Source organism: Fringilla coelebs, assembly GCF_963513975.1.
Source record: "Fringilla coelebs genome assembly, chromosome: 23".
Lineage (NCBI taxonomy): Eukaryota > Metazoa > Chordata > Aves > Passeriformes > Fringillidae > Fringilla > Fringilla coelebs.
The window spans coordinates 1784173-1810695 of NC_140049.1; the positions used below are offsets into that span (position 1 = coordinate 1784173).

The 26523-nt window shown below is 49.3% G+C and overlaps 1 protein-coding gene across 1 annotated transcript; it reads left to right on the top strand.

Annotated features, from left to right (window-relative positions):
- Positions 1-219: 219 nt before the first annotated feature.
- Positions 220-24478, top strand: NUDT3 (nudix hydrolase 3). The gene is made up of 5 exons (XM_084220797.1): positions 220-569; positions 11371-11481; positions 18845-18889; positions 19488-19572; positions 20316-24478. The coding sequence occupies exons 1-5, from the start codon at positions 471-473 to the stop codon at positions 20483-20485; spliced, it is 510 nt and encodes a 169-aa protein (XP_084076923.1). The 5' UTR covers positions 220-470; the 3' UTR covers positions 20486-24478.
- Positions 24479-26523: the final 2045 nt, after the last annotated feature.

Sequence of the window (26523 nt, forward strand, 5' to 3'; positions counted from 1 at the left end):
CGCCGCTCTACGCCGCCCGCCGTATTCCCGAACGCGGCGTGCGCCGATGGCGCAGAGCGCGCGAGCCGGGGCGGGGGCGTGGCGGCGACGCCAGAGCGGGGGGAGCGATTCTGGAAGCCGCGCTGCGCACTTCGCGTAGCGAGCGCGCCGTGAGGCCGCAGGGGCAGCGCCGCCTCCCCGCCCGGCGGCGCTACGCCGTTTGCGTAGCGAGCCCCAAGATGGCGGCGCGGTCGTCGTCGGCGGTGGCCGGAGCGCGGGCGGTGGCGGCGGCGCGGCCGGGAGCGAGGGCAGGGGTGAGGCGGGCGAAGGGAGGCAGCGCGTAGCGAGACCCACGAAGCGAGACCCAGAAAGAGACTGTCGCGGGCAGGCGGTCCCCCTGCGCCCCCCCGTCCTTCGCCGCCCGGTGGGTCCCGCCCGCCCCCGCCCTCCGGGCCGCGCGTCCTCCGGCCCCGCCGCCCCCGGAGCGGAGGATGATGAAGCTCAAGTCCAACCAGACGCGCACCTACGACGGGGACGGCTACAAGAAGCGGGCGGCCTGCCTGTGCTTCCGCAGCGAGAGCGAGGAGGAGGTGAGGGGCGAGGCCGGGCCCGGGACCCCCGAGCCGCCCGGGGTGGGGGGACTCGGTCCCAGCGGGGTTTTATTTTTAACAGGCGTCGTTCAGCGTCGCTGGGAGAGTTGGTGCTTCCCACTGGGTTACCGCTCGCCGCCGGAGCCGGGGAGATGCCCGGTGGGCGGCGGGACAGGCTGAGGGGAGCGCGGGAGGGGGTTTGGCAGTGTTGGGGACCCACCACGCTGGCAGAACTTCAGTCCAGCACATCACATGAGATGGGAGAGGAAACCTGACCTTGGATTTATAAAAAGAAACTGGGATAAAAGGGGACTGATGGAGTGCCAGAAGTTGCTGTCCAGAGAGTTTGGGAGGAAGTGGGAATTAAAGGTGGATTGGTTGGTTTGAGAGCGGCCGCGTTGCTAAGGGGCTGCATTGTCCGGGAAGTTACAGAGAGAAACTTCGCTCCGAGATGCGATTTTACACCAGTCTTTGTTGACACCTCCTGAAGGTGGGCTCGGGGTGCTCCGAGCAGCAAGGCTGCAGGTCTGCCTTCTGCTGCTGCTGCTGGAGTCAGGCATACACACTCCACTGCATTTGCTGTGCCCGAGTGGCTGTGCTAAAGTCTTTGTTCTCCTGATTATCGTATTTGTAGCTACAGGAAATCGGAAGGGAATGCAGACAGTTCACTGGAGGAAAGGCAATTAGCATACATCCAGTTATTATTTAACGTGAAGGAGACTGCACAAGCCCTTTGTAGCTGTGCTGGCGTGATGAGGAGTGTCAGCATTTCAGCAGAAATGGTCTGAAATGACAGCAGTGTGGCTGGTGCAGTGTTCAGTGTAACTGATCCTTCCCACGGACTTCCAGGAGATTTATGGACTGACCGTGAAGAAGACCATCATTGTTTTGTGTGGTGATGCTGGGGATGCTCAGCACGGGTGGGTGAGGGCGTTGGAGTGCCCTGATGAATCGTGCACAATTAGTGGGGTACTTAGCAGGCTCTTCTCGAGAGGTGGAGGCTTGGCCATGTGTGACTGCAGGGTGGTTTAGGGTAGAAAAGTACTTTTAACAGGTGCCTGAGGCAATCAGCATGTGACTGGTTCTGAGTTTTATTTTAACACACCTCAGGCTGCAGTGTTGCACAGGCTCCAGCTGATCCTTCCAGCCGTGGGAGCCGGTGACAGAGCTCTCATGGTGCTGGGGACACCGAGGTGTGTTAATGACAGGGGTCAGAGCCCTCGCTGTGCTGGGACACCAGGCTGTGTGGCAGTGTCACAGTGCTGACCCAAGAGGTCCAAGGAGGAACGTGAACTCGTTCCCGAGGCACGCTGGTGTGGGATGGATGCTTCCAGCAGTCTCAGCTGTCAGCTTGGTGTAAGGCTGAGATTTAAAACCACTTTTGTGTCAGTTGTGTCTCTGCTGTGGTCTCCACCTACAGTGGATTGAATTTAAACTCCTTCAGGCTCTTAGTTTCCAGGTAAGAGCTGGAGTAGAACGATCTGTTTCTGGTTTCAGGCAGGGTTTGAGGGAGCTGGCTCCCTGTGCTGGTTGTGCTGGGTCATTCCCGGGGGTCTGTGAGCTCTGGGGAGGTTTCTGTGTGCAGGGCACTGGAGCCTCTGGCTGAGCGTCCTGTTGTCCCTGTGGTCGCTGTTGGTGGCCTCGTCCCTGAGCTCGCAGTGACAGCTGGCAGTGGCTCTGCTGCTCTGGGACAGCTCGGGGAGGGAGCTTTGGTTGCTGTGGCAGGGCTGCACTCCGGGCTGGAGTGGTTTCCTCGGGATGTGCCGTGTGTGCTGTGGGTGCGGAATGAGGCAGGGAAGGATGGGTCTGATCTCAGAGCCTTTGAGGGGCTGTGTGTGGTATCTGTGAGCTGAACCCTGAGCTGAACCCTGAGCTGAAGCTGCATCCTCTGTTCCCACCTGTTACGGCCCTGCTGCAGGAGCTGCCCAGGAAGGGGGCTTGGCACAAATACATCTGGGAAAGTTCTTACCCAATCCCATGGAATTAACCCCACTGGGATGGACTCTGTGCCCAGATCCTGCACTTGGCCTTGGCCAAAAGGTGTTGAAGTTAAACTTGTGTCAATGAGTGAAATCAGCAAGCAGGGCACTTTAGTAATTTTCCTTTCTAATTATTTCTTGGGTTAATTCTCATTTCTTGGCTTTTAAATAAACTTTGAGAGAAGCTGACTGGTGTCCACTCACTGCTACTTGCACTTTATTAATAGCAAGGAAGGTGTTACCTGTACACATTTAAGCACAGAATATAAAATGGCTGTGAAAGATTTCTTGGTTTGCTCTTGGACAATAATACTTTTTAATGTTACTGACGTATTTTATTATTGATTGCTTCTATTTAAGTGGAAATTGAGATCTCTTTAAAAGGTCTCTCCAGGGAGGGGAGAAAGAGCCAGAGTCAAAGTATGTACATTAAAGAGCTATTAAAAGCTTAGTGTTTGAAAAGAAGAGAGAAGAAAAGAAGCATGTTTTGATAAATAAATTAAACTTTCTATATTAAAGTTGGATTTTTCCTGGGACTGGCTGTTTCTCATTACTGTTCCTTTTAAGTGCTTAAGAAATAGTAGAACTTTGGTCTTGCCTTTCTTCTTAATTTCCTGCTATGATTTCAAAAATCACATTTTTTCCTGTTTTTAACCCTCATTTGTTCTTGAATTAAAAAAGTTTGTCAATGGACAAGAAGAAATAAGAGAATTTTGTTTACTCTTACAGAGGAGGTACTTTCTTCTGTTTAGATGTTTCTCCCTGACTCTTCAGTTCACTGATACATTTTTCATTGAAATCTTTGCAATCCCTGGAGATTGATAAAACACCATGTCCTTGGTTTGGTGTTACATTTGCAAATAAAGAGACTTAACAGAAAAATACTTTGTTCTTTTTTAGTTTTTAAATGATTTATTTTTTCCTTATGCTGCTGGAGGTTGCACATTGTCTCTGCGTTGCATTTGGAGGCCGCTACTTTTGGGCATGAAAAAAGCTCTGGAACGGTTTTGGAAGACCAAGCATTGGCTGAAAAGATGCCTTTGTTACATATTCCTTTAAAAAGCAGCACAGGGAGAATTCATTTCAATGTGAATCTCAAATGGAGAAAAAAAATTTACATTTTTTGGGCATTGTGGAAACCCCCCAAATTGTGTGTGGTTTCCCAAACTACCATCCACATCCTTGGGCAACAGAGAGAGCTGGGGCAGCAACAGGATTCATTCAGAGAGTGGGAACAGACTTCAAAGGACCTTCCAGCAGCAAGAACCGGGACTTTGCTATTCCCATCTTTTCACATGGACTGAACTCCTGGAATATTTGCAGAACTGTGGAAGGAGAGTGCAGAGGGAGAGCTCCCAAATCCCGTGGTACCTCTGGAGTCACTTCATTGCTTGGGGTGTCTCTGCCCCTCAGCATTGCCACCAGGGTGTTATTTTTACATAACACACGTGGTTTTTGTGTGGACCAGCTATTCCATGAGGAAACATCTCAGAAAATGCCCCAGCAGCTGGAGCCCCGCTCCGGTGCTGTTTGACAGGATAAAGAGGCACCATTGGGTCTGCGCTGGGGCAGCGGCAGGTTTCAACATGCCCACATTGTGTCTGTGAAAGGACAAGCTGCTCGTTAACCACGGGCGTTTTTAAAGACTTTTTTTTTTGAGAAAATGCCTCTGGAAGAATCTTTTCTGAGCAGTGAATGAGGCCTGAATGGAGCTGGGAGAAGAGAGGCTTCACCCAGGGGCCGGTGCCCTGGCATGAGCTGAGCCTCGGTGGTCACGGGGAGAGCTGGGCCGGGTGGCCCCTGGGAAAGCCATTGGAATGCAAACGAACCTTTTTTTCTTTTCCTTCTGGCCTCTCCCGGGCCGGTTTTCCTCCAGCTGTGATGTAACGCAGCAGAGCTGGGATTGGAACCCGCCGAGTGTGGTGGGGATCACGAGGTGCTCCTGGGCTGTCCCCTGTGCCTTGGCTCCAGTGTAAACCAATAACAGCTAAACCCACTCCGATGTAAGTGAGCCCAGCATCATATGATCATCCTGCTTTCCGTGGAATAGTCTCAGAATCCCTGTTCTGATGGCTGGGCTTGGCTGTGTGCTCCCATCTGTTGCATAAAAGGGTTGTGGTTGAACCCAAGTGAAGTTCTCCTGGTCTGTTGCTAACCTGTTAGCACATCTCCAGGGGGATAAGGGCCAGCTTGGAAGTGGGTCTCTTGCCTGTGCTTCTCCTGTCCCTCTCAGCCCTGTAGATTGTGTAGAGTCTGTAGGTTGTGTACTCCGAGAGCAGGAACACGGATAAACCTCTGCAAAACTTGGCTTTCATCTTAAAATGTGTTTTGCCTTCCCACAAAAACATCTGTCACTAAACAGTTTTACAAGCAATTCCATGGTCTCTTGTACTTTTTCAGACACAAAAGAATGAAAATTGTTAAATTTTCACTTCATTTACTGGAAGCTCAGCGAGCTGTTGTGAAACTGAAGAACTGAGTCAGTTTTGTTCTGCTGCAACTCAGGGAAAAGTGATGACTATGGAAAGAGGGTGTGCTCCACCCTGGGTCTGTGGAGAAGAACCCAACAGCGGTGGCTGTGTCTCTTCTCTGCAGAACACTGCTTTGGAATCTCTTCCACCTCAGATCCATTTAGTGCTTGGCTAGGAGCTGCTTTTCCTGCTTTTTTCTCCTCACTCTCTATGTTCTGTACCCCCTCTTTTTTAAAAAAACCCACGCCCAGTTGCCTGACTCGGTTCATCTCAGCACCCTTCAGATAAACTCCTGCAGTGTGGAGACAGGTACCAGCATTTGGGGGTGCACCCAGCAGGGAATGCTGCCAGGGGACCTTATCTTTCCACGGATGGTCTCTCACAATCTGGAAAAACAACTCTTTCCCTTCTTATTAAAAAAAGTACAAAAACAACCATGTGTGTGGACCTTTATGTTCTTTTAAAATAAGGAGGGTTCTCCTGGTTTGCTTGGATAGAGCAAAATTAGCAAACTCAGTTCTACCTTACAAATAGCAAACATCCATGTGGGAGTGCTGTAGGTGACATCCAGTGCTTGGGAAACAGGGCCTCTGTTACTTTAAACACTTGCTCTTTTTCAACCCAGCTGAAGGACTGACTGCACAGACCAGTCAAAGATCTCTCAAATTTTGTGTGTTTGTTTCAGAATCCCTGTCTCTGCCACTGGATATGGCACACTGACTCTTTGTTCTCAGCAATTTCACATTAACCTGTGAAATTCGGAGGGGTACAATTACCTGCTGGGTAGATTTTTGTCAGATGTTTCAGAGGTTATTTCTCCTCCTGCAGGTGACATATATTGATGCTGTGTGTAGAATTAACTACTTATATTTGAGCAGCTACCCAAGAGTTTATGCATGCTGTATGTCCTGAGTAAGGTGGTTAATCAGAACAGTGTGCAGTTGCTGACAGCCAGAGTCATTTGGGCTCTGTAAAAAGCCCAAATATCTCTTCATTGCTTTTTCTCCTCCCCTGCTCAAAAAGGCAGTTTACAAGCCAGCCTTTCTTCTGGAAAAGGTGCGCCTGGACAAGTTGTGTAAGCACTGAGTGGTCACCAAACTGGTTTTGACAGGCAGAAATAGGTTCTGGGGTTTGGGGTCTCTCTCTGGGAGTGCCCCTTATCAGCCCTCAGCTTCTGAAAGCAGCGGCTGCTGCTGCAGGCGGTTCAGCTGCTCCTGAAGCATGGGAAGGCATGTTGCAGATAATTTCTGTGGTTATCTAAACCATAATTTCGCTGGAGGGGGAGGACTTGGGATTGTGTTCCTCCCTGCTAGGAGCAGGCAGTGGCTCTGAAGCAGCAGGAGTGCTGCAGTAGCAGTAACAGGACCTGTGGAGCTCTGGAGCCAGAGCAGCAGCGCGGTACGCGGTGATTTATTATTGTTATTCTAACCAGCAGCCTAAAAACCAACAGAATCTGCTGTATTTTTTCCTTTCTGGTTATAGGACTGTAGGTGCGATCCAAGCACTTGAAACGACTTGAACTCCTTCCCGTTCACCTCTTGCTCCCGTTCCAAAACTTGTGCTTTGCTTTTGTCAAGTTCTCTGGTGTGAATCCCTTCCCTTTTGCGTGTCCTGCTGTGAATTTCCCACCTCCAGCTCCCGGATCCCTTGTTATCAGTTCAATCCCATTATCCCACGGAGCCTGGTGCAGGTGCATGTGCAAAAATAACACTTGTCTAAGGAAACATATCCTGTTGAGGAACCGGAATGCTCCTGGCAGGACAGGCTGTTATGGGCAGGGAGGGATTTCTGGTGAGAGTGTGTGTTGTGGTCCCAGCTGCTGACCCTGGCAGGTGCAGGGCCGGCTGTAGCCCTGCTGACCGCCGGCTGGATTCACTCCTACCATGTGCGAGCTCCAGAACGTGCCTGGAATAGCAAGAGGGTGGGAGAAGCCCTCCCGTAAGCCCTGGCGTGCGCCCTGGGGCAAACTGCCTTTGCAGTTTGGCAAAACACGTGATTTGTTGGGCAGTCATCGAGGCTGTTTTGCTGCTGGGGAAATGAGATTAATTTTGCACAGCTTTGGTGACAGCAATGTCCCTCTTCTCCTCCTACTCCTCCAGTTCTCACCCCTTGCTGGTTGTACGGCTTAAAGGTGATTTGGTGTGGTCAGATGAACATCCCGCTTTTGTCAGGTAGAAAAGCATTACAGGACTGATATTTGGGGATTGGGAGAATTCTGTTAATTTTGAGTGAAGCACCCAAGGTGTTTGCTATGCTGGACACAGCACCAGCTCTGGGATCTGCCTGGCCATGGGGCACATGGGAGCACAGCTCAGCTTCTGAGAACACACTCATTTTAAACTGAAACTTTGAGACAAAGGCAGATTGAACAGCAAAAGCCTTGCAGTCAGCCATCTTCTCTCCCAGCTCCTGCAGCCTCTGCGGCAGCAGAGTTTCCTTGCAGGCTGTGCTCTGATAAATGATGCTGGAGTGGGAAATGAGGTGCAATGCTGGGAGGTTTGTGCTTCGGTTGCTGTGCAAACGATGTGATTTATAGCTTAATGTTGATACAAAGCACGACAGTATTGATAGAAAGCATGTCAATATTGAGGGAAAGCCTGAAAATATTGAGGTGAAGCTTGTAAGGCAGTGCAGAGGCTGTGTCAGGAGCCAGCAGCTATGGATCAGCTCCTGGCAGCAGGAGGCTGCTGGGCCAGACCCTGGATTTAACATCTTGCCTGCTGTTCCCTGTGCTGCCTGCCAGCTCTCCGGGCCCCGGCTGGCACAGGTGGGTAGCACTGGGTTTTCCTGAAAGTCTGGAAGGTTCTCAGCTAATTTTCTACTCATGCTGTAGCCCAGCTCCTCGCAGGGCTGTGGCCCTTTCTGTCTGCTCGAGTGCTGCTTTGGAGCCTCTTTCGAGGAATCGTGTTCCTTATGGTGTAGCCGCTCTTGTTTTATTTATGGGTGGTGGATGTTGTTAAATCCACCATAGCGTGGAAGAACCTGGGAATCTCTGCTCCTCTGTTCCATAAATGGGGAGTTAATGCTCTGCCTGGTCCTGGTTGCCCAGTTCTTGCTTTGCAGAGCCCCTGTGAAAAGAAGACAGAAAAACCCCTCCATGTGATACAGCAGGTTTGTGTTGGTTGTTTTACACTCAGCATTGTGTATGGGGGATGCCCAGGTTTGTCCCAGGGACAAACTCTTTACCCCTTTTCCCATGGAGCTCCTTATTCCATGTGGCTGTCTGGGCAGCCTTAGATGTCTTGGTGTGTTTCCTGTCTCCTCCAGGCAGGGTTAGTACTGCTCAGGTTTGTTTGGGTTTGTTTGTTGTGTGCAGCTTTGAAGGTTCTTGCCTTGAGGCTCTGCTTCAAGCCCCTGCTGCACACTTCAAACTTGGCTTATTTTTCTAAACTTTCTCTTTTGTGGGGGATTGTGTGGGAGAGTTTCAGCAGGGCCACCTCCTGCCTTGCCAGAGAGGCTTGTATTGCTCATTTCCCTGCTTTGAAATGACATAATTGTCTTTGAAATCCTGGAAAACACAACTTGGCCGTGTGACATGTGTGTTACCTGCAAACCCTTTTCCAAAAAGTCTGCAGGACGTGGCTCCAAAATCCAACTCCAAAATTCCTGGCAGGCCAAGAGTCTCAGTAGCCATTTTAAACACAGTTGCCTGGCAAGGATAAAATGGAAATATCTGACCTTCCTACGTGTTCTAGCCTGATTTAAAAACATAACTAAATTTTGGGTTATTTTTGATGGCTGTTTAGATTAAATTAAGTACTTTAGAATGTAATAAAATAAAAGTTATTTATGTAATAAAGTAGTTAATGAGCTAAAAAGCCAGTTGTACCCTGGGCTGGTCTTCTGGAAGGTGGTAGGGAGTGGAAAGAGATGGGCTTTATGGTCCCTTCCAGCCCAAACCTTTTTGGGATTTGGATGATGACAACTTTTTCCTTGATCCCTCTGAATGCATTGCATGTATCTGGATCCAGGACTGGTGTTGGAAGTGTGGGTATTTTTCCAACACAGCAATGTCTCCCCCTCCTTTGGAACTCAGCCCCTTTGTCTTGGGAGAGCTCATTGGTAGCAATATCCTGTTTGAAGTTGTTTTAAAAGAATGACCTTGTAGGGCTTGTTTCCTGCACTCTCTTGATGGGATTTCCTTTTTATTAAACAGGAAATAGTCTGATTATATAAAAGTGTGAGAATGACAGGTTTTTCCTTCCCAGCAAGGGTTGTTCATTTTAATTCTATTCAGAAAATGCTCAACTGCTAGAGCAGCTGAAGTTAATTTACTTTGCCTCAAACCATTGTTTGCACCCAGAAGTTCCTCCTGGTGTGTTGCTGAGGCATTGTCTCAGCCTGAGCAGGTTTCCTGGAGCAGTCTGTGTCCAGGGTTCTGTAGCAGATCCTTGTTCTCACGCCTGGAAGGTGGCAGGAGTTCAGGGCTGTGAGATGTGCTCTGCTGAGTTTCAAAGATCTGGTTCTTTGGAGGCTTTTAAAATATTTTTCTGCTTTTTTTTCCTCTCGAGCTGGAGCTCTGAACTGCAGTGGGAAGTGGCAGAGCTGGTGCTTCCTTACCTGGCAGCAAAGGTGCACTTGAAATGGCTGTTCCTGCTCTTTTAGCTTTGTCCTCAGAATCACCAACTGACCTGGAGTCAGGAATTTGAGTCCAAGCTCTTTTGGATGATGAGTGGGGATGGAGTAGAAGTCAAGTACGGTGCTAGGAAGAGGCACAGTGGCAAACTGAGGTGGCTGGGGAGCCTGGCAGGGACTGGCTGCTGTCCCAAGGGCTCTGAGGATGAATGAAGTTTACATTCCCTATTTAGGCATGGCTTTCTGGTGGAGTTTTACATGGACTGGATGCCTGGAGGAGAGGAATTCTGCATTCCTCTTGGAGAGGGCCGAACACTTGGGATGTCACTGTAAAGCAAACGCTGTTCTGTCACAGCCTGGCCAGAGGATGGGGCAGGCACCATCCCACTTGGAAGGTGGCTCATGCACCTTCATTTGTTTCCAGTATGAGTTTGGTCAGAGAATTTTCAAGATAAACCAGCTGAAAAATCCTGGAAATCTTGTGCTTGTTTTTGTTTTGGAAGTTTAATTTTGAGTTCTGTAGGTAGATTCCTTTGGGTAATTAGTGCAAATCTTTTCATATCCTACTGGCAAATCAGTGTTTCCCCAGTAAAGCCTGGGATTTCAGTGTCTCCACAGTGTAACTCCCAAATGTCTGACACTGTTACAGCTGGCCTGGAACCTAATTGGACTGGTATGTTGGAAAGTTTCTGGAGCAAGTCGCTTTGGCTCTGAGCTTTGTGCCCGTGAAATGATGAAGTACAGCAGGATGACTCTAATGAACGAGCTTTGTTTAAAGAGCTGGACAACAGTATTAGTGTTGTTTTAAGTTTCCATCTCTGCTCATGGGTGTATTGCAAGTAGATTTAATAAGCACAAGCGTCTCACTGTTCTTTGGGACAGTCTGTAGTTAGCTGAGAGTGTTAGTTAGAGTTTGTCTTGCTGGGAGGTGGCAAATCAGAACCTGAACTTCTACAGAGCAAAATTACCCAGAATAAAAAATACTGTTTCAAGAAAACCTGCCCCAAAGCATGTGTATGGTAAATCCCTCCTGGGAAGAGGCTTGAACCATTTTTCTCATTCACAAAAGTCTGTCTTTTGTGCAGCCCTTTCCTAGGGGGTTTGAAGTTTAATAGGTTTAATATAGGCTTTTATTTTGCTTTTACCTCATTAAACAACCTCCTCTAAACCAAAAGTAGCCAAGTGCTGGTTCCAGAGCTGAATCCTCAGTGCCTACTGCAAAAGAAGTGACGAACAGTGGGGCTGAGAATCTGTGCTCAGACAATTGCACATAAATACTGCAGTGGGAGTTCCTGGACATGTGTGTGTTGCTGGTGACAGAACTGCAGGGACAGGCAAGGCCAAAGGCACCAGGAGAATTAAATCAAGGTACTTCTGCAAAGGGTGGAGGTGCTGAGCAGCATCTGTATATTTGTGTTGCTGCCTGGGGTGTTTGCCGAGCTGTGGGGACTCTGCAGTGAACTCACACTGCGGGTGATGCTGTGCCCAGTGCTAATGAGTGTTTTGGTGTGCAAGGACAGTTTTTCCTGCAATGCATCAGAGCAGGGAGAGGCAGTGGCTGAGGTAACACAGAGTGTGGGAGTGCCTGGGTGTCACTGCTGCTGGAATTTCCACGGCTGTGTGCATGGGGCTGAGGGAGAAGCGAGCAGTGGCAAGGCCCTGCCTTGGGTGGGTCTGTCTGGGGGTGTGTGAGGCACAAGGACAATCTCTGCCCTCCAGCTGGGCTCTGAAGGGGAGCGCTGGGGGTGCCCCATCAGCTGTCTCTGCTCTCCACAGGTGCTGCTGGTGAGCAGTAGTCGCCATCCAGACCGATGGATTGTCCCCGGGGGTGGCATGGAGCCCGAGGAGGAGCCCGGCGTGGCCGCCGTGCGCGAGGTCTGTGAGGAGGTGAGTGCCTTCACCCTGCCCTGCTAGCCCGGCTTCTCTGGGTTTGCTTTCATCACTCTCCCTTCTTCTCCTTGAGGTGGAGAGGGAGACAGGGTCACTGGTGATATCCCCATCCCACGTGGGAGGAAAATGGAGTCCTAAATAAGAGAACATGGGAATGTAATTAAACCTCTCAGTTGGAATGAGCTTGTCCTTGCCTGATACCTTTAACTGAAAATAAAGTTCAGCTCTAGTCACTTCGGTGTATATATAGTCTCTGCTTCATTTTCTCTGTAAGAGAGCTTCAAAATTCAGCTGTGCCTTTGTGGACCTGTCTAGTACTTGCATAGAAGGTAGAAATAAACCCCTAGGAGCCACTAAAAGCAATCAAAATATAGGGAGCTAGGTATGTATTTGGTTTAAAATACACAGTGAGGTTTATGTGAATAAGTGAAATTAGCCATAAGTTACCAGCAGTAGTTCCTAAAGTGTGCATAGGTTGGTTGGTTTCTTTTCTCTTTTTTGCTTGAAGCTCTTTCAGGAAGGAGATCAAACAGCAGATCAAACACAGATCAATGGGCTGTAGGGAGAAGGCACATTTTTCTCTTAAAGCTGCTGGAAGAACATATTTTTCTTCATAAGAAGTGTAAAGGCAGTAAATAGCAGTTGAGTGCAGTGTATGTAAAACATGTCTTTAGAATTTGCTTCTGAATATTAACCAATTGGGGAGATGCTTAGGCTCAGAAATGACTGCATGATTATAGATGGAAGGGCCAAGTAGGTTCACGGTTACATAAGGCAGGATTAAAAATGCTTTTGTGAGGGTTATAAATCTTTGGGCTCTGTGCAGAACAGAAAGCAAGAGCTAATTGATGGGACTTGGGAGGAAGCTTCTCCTGTAGCTGCTTTTTTGAATTGTCTGGTCTATGCAGGTTTTTTCCTGAATTATTTGGAAGCACATGCTACTCTCTGACAAAACTCTGAATATTCAGGCTGTTGGACTAACCAAATGTGGCAGATCTCAAGCAGCATGTTTCTCTTTGGATGTTTTAATCATCTAGCAGTTTATCAGAAAGAGATTATACAGTCAAAGTTTATTTTTTTAAGTCTCTTTAGGTCCCTCTAATACTGGGAATTGCTGCTTGCAAATTTTATTTCCAGCTTGTAACCCAGCTCCTGCTTTTCCAGTAACTCGGCAACCTTTCAACTGCTTTACAAGCCAAAGTGAGTGTAACCAGAACAATAGAAATATTTTTAGCTGCAGACTCCTGCTTTTCAGCCCAAGCATTATTAATAATGAGGCGATTTGATACAGAAGTCCAGGGTTCATTCAGGAGGTGCAGAGCTTTGCCTCTCAACCCTTAAAATAAATGTGCAGGGGCACTCCCTGCGCGGGCAGCGGCGCCCTGGGAGAGCCGCGCTCTTTCCATGACAGCGCTGCCTGGAAGGGAGCCCTGGCACGGCTGCGGCCGCGCAGGAACTGGTTTGGGCTGGCTGAGATAATCCTGCTCCTCGGCTGGTGTTCCCTGCTCACGTGGAGCCCTGCCCACTGCCAGTGTAACTCAAGCCCTGGCAGCCTGGCAGGGGTGAGCTCTGCCCGGCGAGGCACCTCTGCCCGGCTGCTCCCAGCACGGAACGGCAGCAGCTCGGAGCAGTGGGAGCGCCTGGGAATCACCTGGGCACCCCCGGCTCACCTGGGCACCCCCGGCTCACCCCCAGCTCACCTGGGCACCCCTGGCTCACCTGGGCACCCACGGCTCACCTGGGCACCCCCGGCTCACCTGGGCACCCCCAGCCTTGGGTGCTGCAGGTGGAGGAGCTGACACGGAGCTGTCTGGCATGAGCACCCTGCAGCTGCCAGTGGTGCTGGCAGAGCTTTAGGGGTGCGAGGCCTTCCCCCTTTGGGTTGCTCATGTGCTGCTGCTGGGGGGCTGCACACAGAATTATCCCCCACATCCCCAGCCTCGAGCTGTTTGGGGCTGTTTGCTGGGTGCAGGGGGGATGTTGTTGGGGCACAGCAGGAGTGTTGGGAAAGACAGGAGCACCCACCTTCCCAGCTCATGCTGTCGGTTTGGCAGGAAGGGTTTCAGCAGGCTGCTGGGAGCCCTTGCTCTCTCTTCCATGTGAATTCCATGTTTTGGGGTTGGTTGGAGCTGAGGCTGATTTCTGAGTAGGTTTGAAGTCTTTGCTTCTCTCATGGGACAGCCATTCGTGGCGACACAGGTTAGCTGAGCAGTTCCAGTTTGTTGCTCGAGGTGCGAGAGGGAAAATCCAATTTCCCCCATGGCAATGAGCAATGCTGCTCAATGCTGTGGGAGAAATGTGTGGGGTTTCTTTCCTTGACTTTGGTATGCCTTTTCCAATTTTTAGTAAGAGCCAGTTGGAAGAGCTGTAAGAACTTGTGATCCTTCCTGTTGCATGTGGCTTTTGAGGATGACAATAGACTGTCTCTTCCCAATTCATTCTCTTTTGCATGGTGTGCATTTTTTTTTCCAAAACATGCTTCCTTAAATGAGCATTTTAACTTCTGCATTCACTGTTTTAATTTTACTGTGTATTTCTGCATGTTTTTGCAGAAATAATTGTCATCTAAAGTTACCTAACTTTTCCCTCTTTCTGTTCCAAAAATGAAATGTTGATTCTGAGTGAAGGCTGTGATCCCTCTGTCCCAGTTTGAGTTCAAGTCCTTGTCCTAGTTTGAGGTAGTCCTTATCTATATTAGTCTGTACCAGCACAAGTATTAAAGCAGACAGGTACCAACACTTGTCATGCTCCCTGTAGTCTGCATGAAATTGGAAGTGACTGGAGTTGTTGGGCATTGTTTGTGCAGAGTGACAGCAGACACACAGCAGCTCTGGGTCAGAGCAGCCTCTTCAGAAGAAACCTCTTATTTTTGACAGGTTGCTGGGAAGTGCTGTAGTCAGTCTTACAGAGCTGGGGACTCCACGTGTGTGCTAAAGTTCACCTTGTGGAAGGTGTGTGCCCTTTTCAAACAGGTCTTGGTGCTCATGGAGTGTGTTCTTTGCTTAGGAATAAGGGTTTTTTATGGGTGTGAGCAACTGGTGAACATCATGGTTTAGAAATAGATGCCTTAAACTTATAATAGAGTGACTTTCAAAAAAGCCTCGACACTCATCTGTCACACAGCACCAGTTCCTTTTTCACTTAGAGCATTCTTCACATCCTGACCTTTAAATACTTAGTAAATGTCAAATTTTATAACACTGCAGGAGTGTTGGTTGTTCTTTTTTCATGGGAGTCAAAAGCCAGATAATCTGTGCTTGATCTGTGATCAAACAGGCAATTGGTGCCAATATCAAGAATAGTCCTTCATGGCAGTACTTTGATCAGGTTGCTGGAAATTTTTTTTTTCCCTCTTCTAAACATGCTTTATAGATAATCTTTCCTGTTTCATGTATTTTGTTAGTGATTTAGAACACAGATATTGATATCTTTCAGTGCTAAAATAGGAAGTTTTTATTTTTTAAAGTACTACAGGGCCCACAGCATGAGATGATGGCCTTTGAACCCCTCCTAGTTGGTCATACCCAGTGCAAGTGGTGGCTCAAGGCCACTGTCCCTTACCCTGTGTACTCAGACTTCACAAAAATGATTGCAGTATCTGAAAGTTCTTCATTCTGATATGGAATTTCATTTCTGTTTCACAAGTGTAGAAGCAAATAAAGGTGTCATGCAGAACCAAATTAGATGAATGAGTCTGACCCTCTCTGAGATGGCAGAGTTTGCCCAGCTGGCCTGGAATCAGCATCCTTCAAATGTGTCCACATCCCTCCTGGGTGGGATTTGCACCTTCAGTAGTGCAGGTCTTAGAGCAAAGATTTGGGTGTTTCACCACAGTTCTCTTGCCCAGCAGTAATCTGTAGTAGATGCAGGCTTTGAGCCTAATAGAGCAAAGTAAAATAGCTGAAATTCCAACCCACATTTTCCTTAGCTCAGATGGAAGGAAATAAAAGCTGTCCCGAGGAACAGATGGTGTTGCTGCAGGCTGCTTTTTGCATCTGACCCCAACTTATTTTCAGCTTTGAAACCTGAACCTGCTGTTCTTGGATGGCTTCAGTAATTTTTCTTTATTAAAACAAGTTGTTCCATAAGCAGCAGAACTAGCAAAGCTTCATTTCCTCCAGGTTTTTGTTCCTTGTCCTGAGCTCCCAGCCCACCCCTCTGGGTGCACTGGGGGTTTGAAGTGTGTGCTGGGCAGGCAGCTGGCTCTGGCAGTGCCTGTGGCTGATGTGCTCTTGCCAGAGCTGCCTTTTCCTCCTCCCCTGAACCCTGAACACTGATTTAGATCATCAGACCAGGGGAAAAGCTCATTTTGCCAGCTCTGTGTGTCCTCTTGTACCTCAGTGTGCCTTTCCCAGGGAATCCTGTCCTGTGATTGCCTTGCTTTGTTTCCACACCTGCAGCTGGAGGAGTTGGTGCTGGTGCTCTCCTACCCCTTCTGATGGGTTCAGGAGCATCCTCCTGGGATTCTCCATGTACTTGGAGGATTGCAGCACTTCCAGTGCTTAGAGGGGCACAAAATCAATTGTGCTGCCTCCGCCTCACTCACTGCTCTGACCCAGGGGGGCCATTCATTTACTATCGAGGAGAAAATTCCTGAGTCATCTGCTGCAAATTAAGATTCAGACCCTGCTGCAGTCCTGGGTGAGCCTGGGACTGTGCTTTAACTCTTGAAGAAAATCTTCTTGCCCATATGAAAGGAGGAGAAGGGGAGCTTGCCCAGAGAGGAGCCTGGCAGTTCCCTTGCTGGTTACCAGCTTGACTTGTTAGGGATAGCAGTTGCTGGTTATTTACTCAGGTGTCTTGGGCAGCTTCTATGTTGAAATTTGTGTGAGACTGTGAATTCCACTTTCATGCAGGTTTGTGCCACTGTACAGAGACCAACTCTCCTGTTGGTGTAGGAATTCAGTGCTCCATCAAAAACAGGTGCATGACAATCCTCTTGGGGTTGGGTGTCATTTATTTTGTCTTTAAAATCCACTGTGCCTGGAAAACAGGCTGAGAGAGGTATTGGCCCCAGGAGCAGTGGCTGATGTATTTTGCAGGCTTTGGTAAGAACTTGCTTTATAAAATCAACCCAATGTGGTTTTTTTTTGAACCAAACCATTCTTTTATGTCGCCATTTCCAGCTGCACATGAGAAGTTTGTGTGTGAAGCAAAGCTTAGAGCTTCCTCCAGTTGTGTGATGATAATTCAACATGATTTTTCTACAAGACATGTTTGTCTTGGCATCATTTTTTGTGCCTTTTTGGGCAAATAAGACCAGGCAGGACAGAGCAGGAGGATCCTGGTTTGAAGACAGCATTATTTCCATCATCTCTTTTTACCAGCACAGAAGAAAGGGCTCCTCACCTCCCTTTGCTACTTCCAGCACAGTTCTAGAGCTGGGATAAACTGCCTGGGAGGCTGCTTGAGCAGAATTCATCCTTCATCTCCAGGTTGGCCAGTTGCCTAGAGATAAATTTATTTCTAGTCAGACTTGAGAGTTCACTAAACCATCACAACAAAATCCCTGGTTTCTGATTCAGTGCCTACAGGTAGGGAGAGCAGAAATTCAACAACCTTTTCCAGAAACCAGTGAAGCATTGGTTTAAGACAGTTATTTTCCAGAAGCAGTTGATTCTGCTTCACCTTTTAATGCATTCATGTCCGTATGTTGTGAAGGTGGAAGCCTCCAGTTCCTCCCTATGTTTCTGCTGCTGCTGAACACGGCTTAGCTAAAAATAAATCCCAGTGCTGAAGGAGTTCCTTGAGGGAAATGCATTTGAAGCATTTACATTCCAGATGCCTTGGGAGAGGGCTGAGGCCAGGTCAGCAGGGTTGGCAGAGGAGGTGGAATCCTCAAAGGTCAGCGGGCTCTGCCCGGCCCGTCCTGCGCACGCGGGCACCGACCTGCATGGAATTGCTGCTCCTTCATGGAGCTGCTGCTCGCTCCAGAAATAGCCCCAGAGTCACAGGCAGTGAGGCACCTCTGGGCCCAGCAGGATGTCACAAATACTGGTGAGACAATAAAGCTTGTGTCCAAAAATGAAATGGGAGATTCAGTTGATTCACTTCCTAGAAGTGGAGCTCAGTGAGTGCGTTACCAAAAAATTTCTAGATTTCTGCTTAGTGAGGGAGCTCCAAACCCTTTGCTCCTGGGGCAGTTCCACATCAGCTCACTGGCATCAGGAGTGAGGTGTTCTCTGGCTCGATTCTCTGGTACCTGTTCATGCAGTAGGCTGGAACTTAACCAGGAAAATTGTCTCATTAAAGAAAGTTCTTCCTTTCTGGCAGCACGAGACTGTGGCAGCTGGTCAGTAGGACAGAAAATTTGTCTCATCATTAATGTAACTTAAACATCTTTTTTTAAAAAAAAAAGAGAAGCCTGGCATAATCATATCTCTGTATCTCATCTGCAAGAGGCACAATTTCCCTGGGCTGTTCATGGGATGTGTTCCAGCTGCTGGAGACGGAGCCGACTCTACCTCCCAGTTGTGGCTGGGTCGTGTGCCAGGCTGTGTGGGTTGGTTCAGACCTGTTAAATCATGGAGCAAGATCTCATCTTGTCTGTAGCACTTGAGTTCCAACCATTTACAGTCATAAAACAGAGGGAATATAAAGCAAGGGCAGGAGAGTGGGCTGGGATTTTGCAAAGAGAGCTGAGGAGGGTGGGGAGGGAGCCAGCAGAGAGGTGCCAAAAGGGACACCAAATGTGATGGAGTGGTACATCCTCAGTTGTATTCAAACAGACAAAACTGTTGCTTAGATCTCTTGATTTGTGTCTCTGCTTGATTCAAGAGCTTTATTTCAGTGTGCATCTGCCCTTTGTGTTATATCCAAACCTCTCTAGTTCCTGCTGCCAGGGCCACATCAGAGCATTTTGTGTTTATATTAGCTGGTTTCAGGTGTGTGCAGGGCACCCCTGAAATACCTGGGAGCTTTCACATCACTCTTGGGGTGTAAGTGAATGTCTTACACATACTTTATTTCCTTAAACTCTGATTTTGGAGGGGTAAAACTGCCAAACCCCAAAGCCAATGTTCCCCTTGCTCAGGCTGTAATAACCTTCAGAGGAGATTCTGGTCACGAGGACTGTATTGGTATGCAAGGAGTAACTCCTCAAATATTTCTTCTTCCCCCAGATTGAATTCAAAATTGTTTGAATGTAGGAAAAACAAGAGAAAAAAACCCTGGGAATGTTTGGATGCTGAGCACTCAGGATATATTTCTGGTTTTTGCCTTGTGACTGTGTTGGTTTAAGACAAGCAGAATTTTAGAGCATTTGCTTCCTGTCCTGAAGGAACTGGTCCTGCACAACAAGTAGGAAACACGTACTGAGCTGTTGTTAAAGCATGTTTCTTTTCTCTTTGAACTTCCCTAGGCTGGAGTGAAAGGGACGTTAGGAAGATTAGTGGGAATTTTTGAGGTAAGTTTCAGACATGGACACTGAAATTTTGTTGCAAAAAATCATCTTGGAGTAACAACGGCTCTGCAGATCTGTAGAATGAGCCTTGCTGGTAAATAAAAACACACCTGCTCAGCAATTCTGATCTTTGCAATGGGCACTTCAGTGAAATCACTGGTGATAACTGGTGTGGCTGAAAATTCTTGGTGCTGCCAAAAGCAGCAGAGTGGGGTCCCCCCTTCATTTGTGACACTCACAGCTACACCTGGCACAGCTGGCAGGTACCAGACACAGCTCTTCTTGCTGTTCTTCTGGCACTGACTCCTTCAAACTCATGTGAAATAGGTCAAAACCTTCCCAGCTGAAGAACTGTTTTGTAAGTACATCCACAAACTACTGCTCCACAGATCATGGACACTTTTGGGTGTCCCTCTCAGCACTTTCAGACCCCTCTGATTTAAAACACAGCAGTTTTTAGTAGCTCAGAATGAGCTGTGCTGTGGGAGGAGCTGCACCCAAGGTGGGCAGTTTGCATCTTGCAGCAGCCCAGTGCCCTCCTGCCCAGAAAGGTTTGTTGCTGCTCTTGGTTGGTGGTTACTCTGTCCCCTTTGCTTTCCAGAACCGGGACAGGAAGCACAGGACTTATGTTTACGTACTCATTGTCACCGAAGTGTTGGAGGACTGGGAGGACTCTGTCAATATTGGTAAGCTTGGTGCATGCTGCATTAACTGATGGAAACAAACCACAGGTCAGCTCAGCATCCCTCTGGGACCTGCAGTCTGTGTGAGTGGCATTGGGAAAAGTTGCAGTAGTGTATCCTTTGGTTGCTTGGGAAAAAAATTGTGGTGAAATTGATGATTTGTCACCTCTGTGGCCCAGGAGAAGCCAAGTGAGTGTCCAGCTGCCTCTGCAGCAATTTTGTATTTAATTCTTGCACTGGATGGTACCAAGCAAAGCTGAAGAACTGTCCTGTTTGAGACTAGAGGAAATACATGTGAGCAGTGTGGGTTAATCATTCCCTGTTACCTTTGATACCTTTGTGTTTAAATTGGATTCCCAAGTGGAATGAACCTGTTGTTGCCACAAGGTTTGTGACTGCACTGCAGCAAATGGAACGTGACTCCCCTCAGGCTCTTTATGGAAAGAGTAAGAACTGAGAGATGTCCACAGGAAACTGAAGTCCACTTGCAAACTGATGGAAATTGGGTGGTGCTTGGTGTGTGTATTGTGAGTTGTCTTAAAATGAGCACCTGGCTTGACTAGAAATTGCAGAAATAGCAAAATAATGTTTTTTTAATTAAGAAATGCAAGACAGGGGATGTACTGCCCTAAACAAACACCTGTTCCTGGGGATGGGAAGCTGTCAGTGTGGGGTTGGAGGGGGAGGCCCTTGAGATCAGAAAACATCATTCTGTTGCATCTACTAATTTCTCTCTTTGCCCCCAGGAAGGAAAAGGGAATGGTTTAAGATAGAGGATGCCATAAAAGTTCTGCAGTATCATAAACCAGTGCAGGCCTCATATTTTGAGACCTTGAGGCAAGGCTGTCTGGCCAACAACGGCACCCCGGTGATGAGCACGCCGTACTCCGAGAGCTCCGTGTCCGACATCAGATGACTGACGAGGCCCCTGCCAGAGCAATTCCCTAAAGCAGACTGAGACCTGGATTTCCCTCCCCTCCCCGTTTCCATGCCTCCTCCCTCACACCAGGCATGGGCAGCCGCCTGGGGCAGAGCAAGTGTTCAGAGTGCTGCGATTTAGTGCAAGGTGGGATGATTTTTTTTTTTTTTTTTTTTTTTTTTTTTTTTTTTTTGCTGTTGTTGGCTTTTTTTGATTTTTTTTTTTTTTTTTTTTTTTTTTTTTTTTTTGGATCTGTATTTTGTAAAATACATTTTGTGCATGAAGTGCCCCTTTCCCGGTACTCCGCTCCACGGCCTGGAGGCTGCCAGCCCCGCATCTGCCTTGTGCTCTGAAGTGTCCCAAGTGTCCCCTTTGTGTCACCCCAGCCAGAGCCACTTTTTTTTTTTTTTTTTTTTTTTTTTTTTTTTAATTAAAAGACTTCCAATGTGAGATCAGTTCTTCAAGTCTTAGTCTGTACTGTAAGGTGCTGCTCAGACCCATGTGGGGATTACTTGCAGCACATCTGTATAAACTTTTTTTTAGATGGAGGATCTAACATTTTAATTTTGCGGGAGTTTTTTTTAATCCTGGTCTGCTTCTGAAAAGAAGGGTTCATAATTAATCTGTTTGCCTTTTGTTCTGTTTTTTAAAAACACACATTCTGTGACAGTGCTAGTGGCTGGGCCAGTTTACTCCCCAACCAGTATCTCCCGATTTAGTGCAGTGACACTTGTAGTTGAGGGCAGAGTTCGGATCACCTGCAGACATCCCTGCGGCTTTTCCGGCAGCTTCCACCAAACATTTCTGCATTTCCATCTGGGGGAAACCGCACGGAACTGGTCTGGAGCCGCTGGCCAAAACCAAACAGCCTCAGCAACGCTGCAGTAGCGCAATAGGCTGCAATGGGAATCGGGGATGCAGGGGGGGTCGGACGGACAAACTGCAGTGAGGCTCACCAACGCTGTCCCTGCTCCCGCTGCGTCCTGCTCGTGTCTCTCTTGTCCACATGCCTTACGCCGTGCTGAACTGGACACTTGGGGTTTGTGCCGAAGCGTCGGACCGCGCTCACCGGGCGTCGCTGCCGCGCTCGGAGAACCACGCGCGCGTCCCTGAAGAGAAGTCCCGGGGGGAAAATTCAGGTGTTCGGTCTCTTGTCCTGTGGTTCTGCAGCACTTATGGTCGCACCGTGGAGCGTGCTTGAAGTGTGCCCTCCGTGAAAGGTACAGCTGCCTCCTGCAGGCAGCATTCCCGGGGGAGCAGCACAGGAGAGCTCCCCGATGCACAGGCACACTTCACTTGGGGGTTTGTTGTTTTATTGCTGTAAGTTTCATGCTGTCTTGATTTGCCAACAGTGTTGTCTAGTTGGGAAATAAAATGGGAGGGGTTGGGGTTGGGGGGGGTCGGTTGGGACAGGTACAAGTTTTGGGAGGGGCATTAATTAATCCCTGGCTTGGGACAAGAAGTGGTTGCTGAGTTCAGTAACTTCTCCTTTGTCAGAGCAGAGCCAAGATGTGAAATTAAATCTGCAGTACTTTTTTTTTTTTCCTTTTTTTTTTCCTGCTCTTTATTTAACAAAAAATATTCTAATAAACACTCACTGTTCTGGAGTTTTCTCTCTTCCTGAGAAGCGCTTACAATATGAAAATCTGATAGAAATATCCATGGAGCCTGGGACAAGGAGGAATGGTATCCTTGCTGGTTTGGCAAGAAGCTGTTCATTTTAAGATCCTTTTCTGTTCCTTTCCTTGTTCTCCGTGCTTTCATCGGTGTGGAGTAGCAAGGCCAAAAGCAGTGCCAGTGATCGCTGACATGGAAAACCACGCGTAAGGAACAGCCCATTATTCAAGGAGTAGCTCAAACCCAAGCGTCTGGAATTGAGCCCAAATTACACCAGTTCAGCTCACTTCAACTTAGAGACGAATGTACAATCCTTTCTCACTATGTGCTGGTCAGCCTGAACCAAACTCTCAAAAGGGCTTGAATATTCTATCTGGAAGTGTCCAAGAAATTCCCAGAGTCGCTGTCCCCGTGCCCTGCGAGGCACCTGACACAGCCATCTACTGCCTTCAACGAGTCTTGGTCTCTACTGTACAGATTAGTATGTTGGAAATGCTTTGCAACAAAACAGCTGGTACTCCTGAAAGAGTAACTGCAGTTTTAATATCAGCAGCATGCACACTTTTGTTTTTAAACTAAAAATGTTTTTACAGGGCTGTTAAACTGACAATTTAGGGTAGAATATTGTTAATGACTTGCTAATGGCTTATTTGTTTGGGTCAGAAAAAATAAATTGTGCCAAGAAAGTGTTTTAATGTGGCATGGATTGATGCTGTTACCACGGAGTGGCTGATGTTATGCCTTGTAACTGGAAATGGCTCCTGGGGCAGGAATAGCCTTGATGGAAGAGATGCAGATTTCAGACCAGGCCTGAGCCCTGTGCTCCCTGAACCTCTCCCTGCACCACACAATTCCCATCTTCCTCAGCATCTGAGGTTCTCTCTAGAGCTCGTACAGCTGCACCCCCGCAGTTGGAGTGGTTTTATCTAAACTGGTGTTAATTGGTTTGGGACTGAGCGTTGCCCTGTCTGTGAGAGGCCCAGGGGAGCTGTGGGAGGGTGGCTCTGGTTCTGCAGCCCGGTTAGTGCTGCTCGTTCTCTCTGCTGGGGCCACTGAGTCCCAGGGGATGAGCCTGGGGCTCCCAGCTGTGCTAAAACTGCTGCTGTTCCGAGCTGGTAGTGTTGCATAGTGGGATTCTTACCTCAGCTGACCTGACCCTTAGTGAGGTGTCACTCTGTGTCTCAGCATCCCCTGGGAGCAGTTCTCAGCTGGCTCTCAGCCTGGCTGTGCTCCCTGGGCACTGCCGGGAGCAGGCTATGACAGAGGCTGTCCCCAGACACCCAGCGAGGTGCAGCAGCCCTCTGGTCCCCCCTCCTGGCTCGTCTTGAATGCTGCTTTGGGGTGTGAGGTGAGGAGGGGCTGCTGCTCTTCATCATCCAGCTGACAGAAGGGGGCAGAGCCGCAGGGTCCCTCAGCCATGGCTGCTGGGCAGGCAGCACCCAAACGTGCTGCTGTCTGCCCTGGTGCTGGGGGGAAGGTGGGAGCTGGGTTTGGGGCTGGAAGGAGCAGCAATATCAGCATTCCCACCAACTCTATTCCTGTGTAGGTGGATGCTGTGAGCTCTTCCCTACTCTCCTGTGGAGCACTGAGGCAGCTCGTTCAGCCTGAGCTGGAATGTGCCTTAAAGCAAACTCTGTAAAGGGAAAAATGAAAAGGGGTTGGAATCTGCAAGTGTTGCTTTTTCCCTTGTGTGGCCACAAAGTATTCAGTGGCTAAAAATGTGGGTAGGGAATGTCAGGAATCCTCAGTTCCCTTCCCGGATCTAGCAGAGGCTTTGGGCCTTTGCCTCAGCTTTTCCATGCAGAAGCTGTGTTCAGCATTCCACAGCGAGCAGGGATCAAAATCCTGGAGGCTGCACAGGTCTAGCGAGTGCCCCTTGCACCAGAGCTGTAGGTTTTCCTGCCTGTTCTCTCTCTTTCATCCCAAATTAATGTGTTGGTGTTTTCACACAGCTGGATGCAGCATCCATCCCTGTGCAGAGCATACAGGAAGCACTGGGGCTTGGTGAGGGGCTGGTTTGGGGTTTGACCCTCCCAAGTGGAGCCTGTGCTGGGAGGGATGGAGCTGCATCTGCAGCCAAAGCTGCCCCAAGCAGTGACCGTGGCAGTGTGAGGAGCTTTTCCCTCTGCCTGCTCTGGTCTTGCTCCCAGGCTGGGTTTTCCCTCCTGGCTCCCTTCTCTCAGTAACGGCATCATCTGGTGGCTGCAGCCCTTCAGGGCCATGGTGACCTCAAGGCTGGGGTGTCCCTCAGCTGCTCCCTGAGCCCCTGACACACACAGGGTGTGATCCTCATTTTCCTAACCTTGGAATGAACTAATCCAGCTGCTCTGGGCTGCGGAGATCCTGAATGCTGTGCTGGGGTAGTGGGAGGGGTCTGTACAGAACTGAAGTGGAGGTGGTGAAAAAGAAACTGAACTGGACTGAAGTTGTATTTAGGAGATTTATAAATCTCTCTTTGGTGCTAGTCCATAGAGGTTTTTTTTGTTGTTGTTGTTTTGTTTTTGGTTTGGGTTTTTATTTTTGGTGGGCAGATGGGAATTTTGCTGTTATACTTGATGAATTTGCTCTAGAATTGCCTCAGAAACCTGAGGAGGTCTGAGAGTGTTTGTTGAATTTCCTGTGTGTCCTATTTTATATTTATTAAATCAGAAAATCTGGAATGATCACTTTGCATTTGCTGCTCAGTCCTTCCATGAGCTCTGTGTATGTGGGGGGCTCCTTGCAGTCCCCCCAGATTTGGAGAAGGGGACCCCAGACCCAGCTGAGGGATGAATGACCAGGCTCCATGGTCCAGCCTCCTGTCCATAGGCGCGTTTGCCTGAGGCTTCTCCATTCCTCCCCAAAACAAGAACTCCCTGTGGCTGGTCAGAGCTGTGGGGGTTTGTGTCTGGTTTGTGTCTGAGCTGGTACCTTCCACCTCTCCGTGTGTGAAGCTGGGTGGTGTGGTGGGGTCCTGTCACGAGGGGTTTCCTCTGTTGAGTTGTGTGTGAGAGGGAGGCCGTCACCATCTTTGAAAGAGCAAAAAATTGAAAAAATAAAATTGGTGGGTGCCAGTTTGCTGAGAGTGTGGGCTGTAATCTAGTGCCAACCAATAAACACACCAGTATTTCACACAGCTCTGCCTCCTGCCTGGTCTCTCCATCGTGGGTGAGCTCGGAGATTGGGCAAGTGTCATCCAAGGAGAAAGCTCTCCCTGCGGTGGCTTGGGACAGTCACAGCCTGGAAGAGGAACTGGGGGGATGTCACCAACATCCCTGGTGTTGAGATAGGCTCACTGATGGGGCATGCACCCTGCAATAAAAAGGGGCATTTTAAGGAGAGATCCTCGAGGAGCCTCTGAATGTGCTCCCACCTCTTTCACAAAATCCTTCCCACAAAACAGCCGGGTGGATCCTGCACCGAGAGCACCAGCCCTGCGTGGTGCCACTGGGGCTGCCTGCCTGGCCCCAGCAAGGCGAGCTCCCGCATTTCCCTGCGAAACAAACGTGTCCTGGTGCCGACACCCATCCCTAAGCGAGCCTTTCCAAATTCCCTTCGGGATGTGGATGCGGCCAGGCTCCTCCCGCAGAGCGCACAGGGGCTGGTGCCGCGCTGCAGCTGCGGCGGGAGCCCCGGGCAGAATTAATCCGTGCTGACGGCGGCGTTAATGCCTGAGCGGGCAGAGCCGGGCCGGTTGTGCCCCCGCGGGGACGGCGGCACCCGGGCCCCCGCCCCGGCATTTCTGGGCGGATGAGCAGCCGCAGGGATGCGCTGGCTGGAAATCCGGCCACTTGCGCTCAGCTGCTTAAACGGGAGCTTAGCGGCTCAGCAAAGCTGTCCCCAATTATGTGCTGGGGGCCGAGAAGCGCAGGGGAGGGGGCTGATGGCTCGCAGCGGGGTTTGGGGCAGAAATAAATACCCTGTGTTGCTATTCCAGCTTTGTCTCCCTGGCTGACACCCCGTACACCCCGGGCACGAAGGTGCCCTGTCCCCAGGATGGGCGGCGATGCTGCCCTCAGCACCCCAGACATCCTTCCCCACCCCAAGGTTAGCAAGGGGGAGATTCCTCCAGGGATGAGCAGGTCCTGTGCTGCCCCAGCTCTGACTCCCCTTTTTCCCTCATCGGGGTGCTCTGGGAAGCAGTGGATTGGTAAAAAACAACGTGCACGTGGGATCTGGGGATGCTGCAGGTGTGCTGGGCTGGCTCTGGCCATGTGGAGGGGCTTGGTGGCCCCTGGTCTCCTCCCAAGGATGCTGCTTCCCCTGGAGCACGCATGCTCCTCCTGGCCATGTGCTCCCACTCGCTCATGCTCTCCAAGGAGCTTTCCTAGAAATTGATGGATTTATTTTTAGCCCTGGCACAGCAGGGTTCAGCTGGGAGGGGATGGGCATTGGTGGATGGTGGCAGCATGGAAGGCTCCCGAGGTGTCAGAGCTGGG

Excerpts from the sequence above, each read along its gene's own strand:
- NUDT3 (XM_084220797.1), top strand. The coding sequence starts at position 471 with ATGATGAAGCTCAAGTCCAACCAGACGCGCACCTACGACGGGGACGGC. Across the intron at positions 570-11,370 it reads GCAGCGAGAGCGAGGAGGAG|GTGCTGCTGGTGAGCAGTAG; the intron begins GTGAGGGGCGAG and ends TGCTCTCCACAG. Across the intron at positions 18,890-19,487 it reads GATTAGTGGGAATTTTTGAG|AACCGGGACAGGAAGCACAG; the intron begins GTAAGTTTCAGA and ends TTTGCTTTCCAG.